This window comes from Trachurus japonicus, chromosome 17, assembly GCF_045865225.1.
Source record: "Trachurus japonicus isolate A0001 chromosome 17, Traja_1.0".
Lineage (NCBI taxonomy): Eukaryota > Metazoa > Chordata > Actinopteri > Carangiformes > Carangidae > Trachurus > Trachurus japonicus.
The window spans coordinates 29,008,256-29,018,578 of record NC_140923.1 but is presented as its reverse complement, the minus strand read 5'-3'; the positions used below and the strand labels follow the sequence as shown (position 1 = coordinate 29,018,578).

Genomic DNA, 10,323 nt, shown 5'->3' with positions numbered 1-10,323 from the left:
TAAGTGCTAAAGTTGTCTTTCATTTCCCAGGTGCCTCGAGCGGTCAGAGGGGTTTCCTAGGCTGCATGCGCGCCTTGAAGATAAATGGTGTGACCTTTGACCTGGAGGAGAAGGCAGTGTCGACTCCCGGGGTGAGTCCCGGTTGCCAGGGTCACTGCAGCAGCTATGGGATGCACTGCAGGAACGGCGGAAAGTGCGTGGAGCAGTACAACGGATACTCCTGCGACTGCTCCCTCACCGCGTACGACGGAGCCTTCTGCACCGACGGTACGACCTCCACGCTGCCGAGCTCTCGTGACATCATCGGATGATGTCATCGTTCGTTATAACGAAGAGTAATCAACACCTTTCTTCTTCTGCTGCTGTGTGTGTTTGTGTGCTAGATGTTGGCGGCTACTTTGAGACAGGAACCCTGGTGCGTTACGACTTCCCGTTGGAGGCGGGGCCTTTTGCGCTGCGGGAGGTGAAGAGCCTATCAGGTGTCAGCGTTCCCGGTGAAGCCAACCTGACTCAGGAGGAGCTGGTGTTCAGCTTCAGCACCTCCAACACCCCCAGCATCCTGGTCTACATCAGCTCCAGGACTCAGGACTACCTGGCTGTTGTGCTCAGGCATAATGGTGGGCTCAACAACATCCATCCAGTTGATTATCTTATTTCATCCAAATTAATGGATATGTTTCATTAACTGCTGTTGCATCGTTCTCCCATGTGTTTGTGTGTGTGTGTGTGTGTGTGTGTGTGTGTCCAGGCACCCTCCAGATCCGCTACAGTCTTGGGGGGCTGACAGAACCCTACACCATAGACGTCGACCACCGTAACCTGGCCAACGGGCAGCCACACTCCGTCAACATAACGAGGAACTTACGAGAGATACGACTGCAGGTCAGTTGGTTTTTTGGTTTTGGCTTTATTACATTTAAAATGGCCATAATTATTACATTATTGGCCGTTATTATGTTTTGGGTTGCTACAGGGTAACATTTTAATTGTGGATACTTATTTAATGAATTCAATGAAATTTAATGAAAAAACATCTGATACAGGATATAAAGCCTCTACATCAAACACAAAATAATGACAACATACGAAAGAACAAACATAATACATAATATCACTTAAATACATATAACAAAATAATCCAAAAATAATCTCCCACATTACCTGAAAACAAAAACAATAAAAAACGTATTACCTTTGAAATTTTGAAAATGAAACGTGATGGGAAAATGTCATAATTAAGACACAGTTCAGAGCTTTTACAACTTAGCCCCAGCAATATAGTACAATAATAGTTTTTTTTCTGTTTTGTTTTGTTGTTTTTTGTCTTGAAAATTCACCCTGGGGCCAGAAAAACTGCCCTAATTGAAGAATCACCCATAAACAGAGAAGGTGGGTGGGGGTGGTGGGGCTTATTTTTTTATTTATTTTTTTTAGCAAAGACTGGATGCAGGGGGGAACAGCTGGCCTAGCCCTGTCCAGACATCAACAGCATGTCTAAATCTCACTGACAGAGATCAGACTGTTCATCTTGTTAGCTGACACAGAAATGTAATTAGTGATTTTTGGAGGACTGTTCTTTATTCAAGGTGAAGTTTTTACAGATTATTTTGTTGAATCATTTGAAGCTTGTTTCTAAACTGAGTTCATCTCAACTGTGTATAGTTCCACTCCAGTAAAAACTGTTCACTGTTTGAATGTGATCAGGTTAAAAGCCCGGAAAATCCAAACAGAGGAGATCAAAAAACCAGACGGATTAAATTTATCATCTGATCTTTTCCCTGAACTCTGTCCTCTATGTGTCTGTCTGTTCTCCAGCTGGACCACTACCCGGTCTCCACACACACCCTGCCTGTCACCTCCGACACCCAGTTCAACCTGGTCAAAAGCATCTTTCTGGGAAAGGTCTTTGGTAAGTGAAATGTGTAGAGGGCAGGAAACCGCTCAACTCTTCTTTACCTGTTGAATAGATGTATTACTTACACTAAGGTGTCCTGTTGTACTTAAAGGGATACGCCAACATTTTTTTTCGTGTCTTGCCTCACTCCCGAGTCTATGACCAGCAGATAGACACCATCCTTTCGACTGTGCGTGCAGTAACAAGGGAGAACCCGCATCGCCCGTAATTAGCTCAGCTCAAACGCTGGAAGTGCATAGGTAGTGTTAGCCTGCCTCCTACCCGAGCCAGCCGTCAGAATCTGATTTCATTTTAGCTCTAAACTCTGTAAATATATCACTTTATCAACATTTCAAACATTTTTAGGCGAGAAAGTAGCCGTTTAGATCAGCAGTGTGTCGTTAATTTGTCTAAATACCAGCTGTTTACAATTTTGTTCGGACGAATTCGGCGCTACTCAAGCTAGCCGTTGTGACCAACGCACTTCCGGTTACTTTCACAAAATAAAACACCCGTTGCCCTTTACATACAGAAAACCATGACGATAGAAATTGTGCTTTTACTTTGAAATAGGAAGCTAACCTACCCTCGATATAGCTTGAACTAAAATAAACCGTCTTAGCTTGAACCCTCCGTTTTGACCGATCTCGTCCCGTTACCGGCATTTGACCGCTCAGGATGCCTTACCGGAGAGTTTTGTCAGCCCGTCGGTTTCCATTTAGAGTTGCTGAAGAGTTTCTCTGATGACTTTAGGTGGAGGCAGGCTAACACTACCTATGCACTTCCAGTGTTTGAGCTAAGCTAATTACGGGTGATACAGGCTCATCTCCCTTGTTACTGCACGCACAGTCGAAAGGATGGTGTCTATCTGCTTGTCATGGACTCGGGAGTGAGGCAAGACACGAAAAAAAAAAAATGTTGTTGATCCCTTTAAGCTTTACAGTAGATTCACTTTCTGTAATTTTACGTACAATAAATACATAAAGTTACATTTGAAGCTAGAGCTTTTGCCTCATATTAGAAAACAAACAGTCGTGGTGAGACTGCGTGATCCTCTCTGTCCTGCAGAGACAGGACAGATCGACCCCATCCTGATCGAGCGCTACAACACGCCGGGCTTCGTGGGCTGTCTGTCCAGAGTCCAGTTCAACAGCGTGGCGCCGTTGAAAGCCGCGTTGCGCTCGGGCCTGGCGGCGCCCGTCACCACCCACGGGATCCTGGTCCCGTCCAACTGCGGAGCCTCGCCCCTCACCATCTCGCCCATGGCCTCGGCCAGCGACCCCTGGCACATGGAAGCTGGTAAAGTCACAGTTCAAATTGAATCAACAGTAACTGTGTAAAGGTTAAAGGGATAGTTCACCCAAAATTGAAATTTCACTCATTATCTACTCACCCTCATGTCGAATAAGGGCTGGGAGAAGTTTCAGAGTTATCCGTGGCTTCTCTGAGTTACAGGGGGTCTCGGCATAGCAATGCATGTCCATATAACGGTTGCAAATGGATACCAACTGCAACAAAAAGACACACCAGAAAACATCCAAATACCTCCATGCTGCTCGTATGTAATGTCTGTCTTGTATTGAAGTCCCGAAATGCGAAATTGTCCCGAAAAAAATTAAATAAGTCTATATTTCAAGCTTGTTTTGTAGCGGAAGCTTCTCGAAGCTCCTCTTCCCGGTTCGTCAAATTTGGACGAACTGGGAAGAGGACAGACCCTGGTTCATCCAAATTTGATGAACCGGGAAGAGGAGCTTCCGCTACAAACAAGCTTGAAAAATAGACTTATTTAATTTTTTTTGGGACAATTTCGCATTTCGGGGCCTCAAAACAAGACAGACATACAAAGCATACATACAAGCAGCATGGAGGTATTTGGATGTTTTTTGGTGTGTCTTTTTGTTACGAAGACAATTGGTATCCATTTGCAACCGTTGGACATGCACTGCTACGCCGAGACCCCCTGTAACTCAGAGAAGCCACGGATAACTCTGAAACTTCTCCCAGCCCTTAGTCGACATGAGGGTGAGTAGATAATGAGTGAAATTTCAATTTTGGGTGAACTATCCCTTTAAAGGTACACTGTAAAGAATTGACTGTAGATTATTAGAGTATTACTGTAGATTAGGTATTTACAGTAAATACCTGGCAAAAAAGTTGCCAGTTAATTATTGTAAAATTGCAGTTTATTACTGTAAAAAGCTATTACAACATATTACTGTACATCTTTTACATGTTTTGCTGTATATAAATTACAGTAACTTACTCTTTTCTTTTTTAGAAAACAGCAATTCAATGTAATCTAGTTTACAACTTTTTCTTGTATTCTAATAAATTACAGTAATTACCTGGCAACTAAAGTTGCCAGTAAATACCTGTAAATAAATAATAATACAATATGTTATTGTAAAATGTTTACAGTTAATATTGTTTTTTACATTAGCTGCTTTGCAAATTATGCAGATTGTGAATGAAACAAATAATAACAGTGTACTGTAAGTAAAGGGAAGATGCTTTCAGAAATAATACCATGAATGATCAACTTCATCCAAAGTTCAGCCAGCAGAAGAAACCTAAATCAGATCATAACTTGGCTTCTTGGAAAACTTCAGTCTTCTCCTTGTGAATTAAAGGGATAGTTCAACTTTTTTAAAGTATATTTTGGGGGGGCTTTGTGCCTTTAATTGATAGGATAGTTGAGAGAGACAGGAAATGGGCCACACGACGCCCCCAAAATAAGTTATTTTTGGCCCTGGCTGTAATGTTTGCATAAGAATCTAAACATCTGAAGTGCCTAAAACCTTTACACAGTACCGCATGTTGAAATCTTAATGATAGAATCCAAACAAATGTTTGTTTTTTCCACAGCTGGAGCCATTTTCCCCTTAAACGAGGACAAAGCCACTGGTGATGGAGTGGATCGCAACTCTGCCATAATTGGAGGTAAAACATTTTTTTACTTTTTAAGTGTTTGAGCTGCAGCTGAGAAAAGAGCAGACACCACACACACACATGACTGTGTCCGTCAGCAGCCTGAACAACACAGTGCTGACGGCTGCAGCAGGGAGTCGAGGAGATTCTTCACAACAAGGTCAAACTGTTGTTGTGTGTGGAGAGGCAGGACGCTGACTCAGCACCGCTGTGAAGTGCACTCTGCTGCTCTCAGATCTGTTTTTATGCCTCTAGGCCGACAGCAGCCAGACTGGGAGGAGGCAGATGTGTCGGGGTTGTCCGTGTGCGTCCATCTCATTCTCATGGACATGATAGCTCAGTAACAAGTTATCTGACATCCGGTGTTGTATTTCAGTAAGACAGGTGTGGAGGGTTGCCATGTTGGGCTGGACATCCAGTCTGATTGGTAGATAAAGTTGTCAAAAGCATAACGGTGAAGCTGACATGACATTTATAAATGTTATGCTGCCTTAAACTACGTGGTACCAGCTCCAGTCGACTGGACTCTGCTCAGCTTTGGTACCAGGTACTCTTCTGGAGGTCCTTTGTTCATTACAGCAGTGGTTCCCAACATTTTTTGGCTCGTGACCCCATTTTGACATCACAAATTTCTGGACGGCCGATATTTTTTTATGCTGCATTTTATTTGAACTCGATTTATATTTGAGAAAGTGTTGTGGCAGAAAGAGGTGCATCAAAAGAGGAATCAGACGATCGAGACACAGGTGTCAGATGGGGATCTCTTTATTCCAACACGGCCCCGTAACCAACGTAGGCTCGAGATATTCTTCCAACATTACAAAGAGTGACATGCATTTTTATACCCAACCCAGGCTGAGGGTGCTCGATGTACCAAGCTCATCCTGTTTACCAGATATTTTGGCACTCTATCTCAAACGGGAAATGGGGGAGAACAGTTCGGTATCACTTATCTTAGAGACCTTGGTCACATAACCTATCAATGCATTTGGCTGTTATCACTATGGGTGTGTGTGGTGCAACTTCCTATCCCCATATCTCTTGTTGTTGTTCTCTACTTGTTTGGCACCAGTACAGGTCACAGCGATCTGGCTCAAACCTTTGGTGGCCTGACTTTCACAATCCTATTGGCGCTCTACTACGGACATGACACATTCTATTTTTCTCCTACAAAAGTAAAAGTATAGAATACAGTTGTTTAAGATTGTGTGTGGTGTTTTTAATCATAACTTAAAAAAGAATAATAATTAGTTAAAGGGACAACGAGGAGTTTCTATTTGGTTATAAAAAAAAGCCTCACGTTAATGTGGATGAATCTACGCTACCCACACTTGTTAATGGCTCCATTTTCAAGAATTTCACTGTGCGCGCGGAGGCTCATGCTAAATGTAGTATGAGAACACTTCGCTTTCCAAAACTCCTTGTTGTCCCTTTAAAAGAATATTTTTATCAGTAATTTTTTTATCAATTACTAGGAGGACGGTTCCGGGTTCCCTGATAATGTTCTTTCTTAGCGTGCTAAGAATCTTACCAAAGTTGTTTACCTTTCTACGCCTGGTTCCAAAATATAAAGATTTTTTTATATAGGCCTATGTAAATTAAATATCTGTGGAATTTGCCGTCACTATCCCTCCCTCTGGTTTTTTCACATATCGCACACTGGTAACACTGATGGCTCGATTTACAATCACAGATGATTGACCAGCACCCTTGTTTAATCAGTTTAGTCTTTTCTGCCATTGGTTAACATTTGCTCTAAAAGCAACCCAGCCACTGTCACAGTTTCTTTGGAAAGATAGAGGCGAAACTTTTTTAAAAACTCTTTTGTCTACAATTGCTTATAGCCCCAAGAAGAGTCTAAGAGAGCTCCAGACCAACCTTACCAGCGAATGATATAGGGAAGATACTATTAGCTAAGAATGCTTCAGGAAACACGTGAAAATGTTAAGATAGAGAAAAAGTAACTCACTTCAAATTTGACAAATAAAAAATAAGAGTAACACCATCCTTATGTTTAAATCCTGTTGTATTTCCATAATAAAAGCCCTCTAGGTAAAGGGAAGTGATCATGGCTGAATCAGGCGTTTGACAACTTTGCGTTCACGTGTGAAAAATCTGAAAGTAATTAATTAAAGGGATACGCCAACATTTTTTTTGTGTCTTGCCTCACTCCCGAGTCCATGACTAACAGATAGACACCATCCTTCCGGCCGTGCATGCAGTAACAAGGGAGATAGAGCCCTTATTGCCTGTAATTAGCTTAGCTCAAACGCTGGAAGTGCATAGTGTTAGCCTGCCTCCTACCCGAGCCGAAATCAGCACTCAGAAGCTGATTTCATTTTAGCTCTAAACTCTGTAAATATATCACTTTATCAACATTTCAAACATTTTTAGGCGAGAAAGTAGCCGTTTAGATCAGCAGTGTGTCGTTAATTTGTCTAAATACTAGGGCTTTGACAACGAACTTCGAAATTCGAATATAATTCGAATATTAAAAAAATAACCATATTCGAACGAATATTAGGGCAGCTCTAAATATTCGAACCTGTAATAAGCATTATTTTTGGTAAATGTGTTTGCCTGAAAACGTAGTTTTCAATCCAGATTAAAGGCTTTTTTCAGCCTGTTGAAGTTGTGAAACGCCAGCTCATTAGCATTGATCACCTGGGGCTCCTGTACTTACAGTATGACGTTATCACGTCGTTAACGCCTGACGCCTGTTCACACTTCTTCACTGATAAACAATGGCGGAGCAAAAGGCTGCGAGTGCGACCATAGATACTCTACAAACCACGGAGGGAAAAGTTGAAATATGTGTTTCCTCTACATTCATTTAGGAGTGGCGGGCCGTTTTTTTAATTGTCGCAAATACACCACCGCAGCATGTCATCCGTTCATTAATCTCCGCATAGCGCTGTTTCTTATTGGCATGCGTGCGTGCACACACACACACACACACACACACACACACACACACACACACACACACACACACAGAGAAGCGCGCTTGCAGCATGCATGACAGTGAAAGCGAAACTTATACCCCCCCCCCTCGTCGGACAATCCGGTCGCTTCGGGCGGGGGGGGGTGTCAAAATATTAAAAAAATATTATCCATAAATATTCGAATATATTCGAATATTAATATTAATAAACAAACGAAGTTCGAATATGATTTTTTGGACAAATGTCAAAGCCCTACTAAATACCAACTGTTTACAATTTTTTACTCAAGCCACTTCCGGTTACTTTCACAAAATAAAACACCCGTTGCCCTTTACATACAGAAAACCATGACGATAGAATTTGTGCTTTTACTTTGAAATGGGAAGCTAACCTACCCTCCATGTAGCTAGCTTGAACCAAAATAAACCGTCTTTGCTTGAACCCTCCGTTTTGACCGATCTCGTCCCGTTACCGGCATTTGACCGCTCAAGATGCCTTAGCGGAGAGTTTTGTCAGCTCTGAGACGAAGATCGGCCCGTCGGTTTCCATTTAGCGTTGCTGAAGAGTTTCCTGATGACTTTAACTGGAAGCAGGCTAACACTACCTATGCACTTCCAGCGTTTGAGCTAAGCTAATTACGGGCAATATGGGCTCTCCCTTGTTACTGCACGCACAGTCGAAAGGATGGTGTCTCTCGGCTGGTCATGGACTCGGGAGTGAGGCAAGACATGTAAAAAAAAAAAATGTTGGCATATCCCTTTAATGCTTTTAATTAGCAGGATCCCCTTCAATAATTAGTTGGTAAACTGCTCTCTTCCCAGGCATCATCTCCATGGTGATCTTCACCGTCCTCTGCATCATGGTGTTCGTGATCCGCCACCTGTTCCGTCACAAGGGCTCCTACCACACCAACGAGGCCAAGGGGGCGGAGTCGGCCGACTGCGCCGACGCCGCCATCATCGTCAACGACCCAGCCTTCACTGAGACCATCGACGAGAGCAAGAAGGAGTGGTTCATCTGAGGCCCGCCATGTCCCGGTGGGGGGGGGCCACGGACACATGACGTTAGGATGTATGTTAGTTTTTTCCTCAGCATAGGGAGTAGTAGTGAGGTGAACCTGGAGAAAAGTGCCGAGCGGGTTTATTTAAAAACTTTATGGACAGCGGACACATGCATCGCGGCGTGGGTTTTAAAGCACAGGGCGCAGCACTGCCTGGCAGAGCCCATGTGGATGTGTGGAGCAGTTTGTTTTAACTTTATTTACAACGGACAAGTGTGACAGCATGACAGGCTTCAGGTGATGGAGAAGACAGTGCCACGAGTGAGTGTGTTCATCAGGTTTTTTTTTTTTTTATCTTTCATTTTTGAAAATTTGCTTTCAGTTTAATTTGTGCAATTGATTTATGCAATCATATTTAAATTATTTATTTTTTCATAAAAGTTTTACATTGTTAATTTTTTTGTATAAGTTTGTATCTTTATGATTCTTGTGCGATGTGCTGGTGTTTCACATTAGGCAATGAGGCATTAATGGTAATAATTCATTTAATCAATTATGATTTCAATATTGATTAATCCATCAATTTCAATAATCCTCCACATGTGTAGCAAAACTCATTAACTCCAGCTTTTTAAATCTCATCTCTAATCATTTGCCTTATTTTCTATTCATTTCAGTAACGTTTAATTTGAGCCTTAATATGTGTGTATGTGCGTGAGTGTGTGTGCTGGCCTGCCTGTAAAGGAGATGTAGCCATGACGTTGTCTGCATCATTTGGACTAAGGACCAGGAAAAAGAAAACGTCACACGTGTGTTTATTTTTGCATCTACATATCTGACAGTGTCTTAATGTTTTAATGAATCTTTTGCTTTTTACTATTTTTGCTGCCAAATGAGTTCAGGCTGAGTTCTAACTGACCTGAGTCCAGTCAGTCCACAAGAGCTCCACTCACTGTTCTGTGTCTTTCTCAGATTTCTGAAGTACACGTTGTCTTTTGTTAGAAATGTCAGTGTTTACAATAATGCAAAACTGTGTAAAAGTTATACAACACATCACAAGGTTTCTGAACATTTCTGCTGTTTATGGAGCAAATTCTTCTTTTTCTTTTTCTTCTTCCTCCAGAGTTGGACAAGATGAAGTTTTAATTGGTGCGTTTAGTGCAAATAGATGGGGTTTAGCCTAGCTTAGCACAAAGACAGAAAGCAGATGGAAGTGTTAGCCTAGCTCCATCACGAGTGAACCAGAGCTGCCTCCAGCTGTCTGGTTTACTGTGTCTGTTAACGTGTGAGTCAAAGTGTCAGAATTTGACACAAACAGGAAACAGACTCAGAACAAAAACATAAATGACATTCTACCTTAAGTTCATTAGAAACAAAACCGTTTTGCACAATTTTAGAAGAGAAATGTAAAAAAAAACATGTTGTCTGGGTTATTCTGTGGTGAAGACACACTGTGGAAAATAATCAGTGTATTTGATGTGACAGAACTGTGTGCCTATGATTTACTATCACTTGATTGAGAGGTGGTAGAGAGAGCTTAAAGTGCTTTACAACAA

The 10,323-nt window shown here is 42.1% G+C and overlaps 1 protein-coding gene across 2 annotated transcripts in view; it reads left to right on the top strand.

Moving 5' to 3' along the window:
* cntnap2b (contactin associated protein 2b) overlaps positions 1 to 9,797 on the top strand; it is a 77,451-nt gene extending 67,654 nt beyond the window's left edge. Inside the window, exons 19-25 of one of the 2 annotated variants that reach the window (XM_085804846.1) lie at positions 31 to 267; positions 384 to 617; positions 749 to 882; positions 1,816 to 1,909; positions 2,963 to 3,193; positions 4,760 to 4,834; positions 8,589 to 9,797. In XM_085804846.1, the coding sequence (XP_085660972.1) occupies positions 31 to 267; positions 384 to 617; positions 749 to 882; positions 1,816 to 1,909; positions 2,963 to 3,193; positions 4,760 to 4,834; positions 8,589 to 8,788 (1,205 nt within the window). In that variant the 3' untranslated portion in view covers positions 8,789 to 9,797. The remainder of the gene's footprint in view (positions 1 to 30; positions 268 to 383; positions 618 to 748; positions 883 to 1,815; positions 1,910 to 2,962; positions 3,194 to 4,759; positions 4,835 to 8,588) is intronic. The other variant, XM_085804845.1, reaches the window with a different exon arrangement.
* Positions 9,798 to 10,323: the final 526 nt, after the last annotated feature.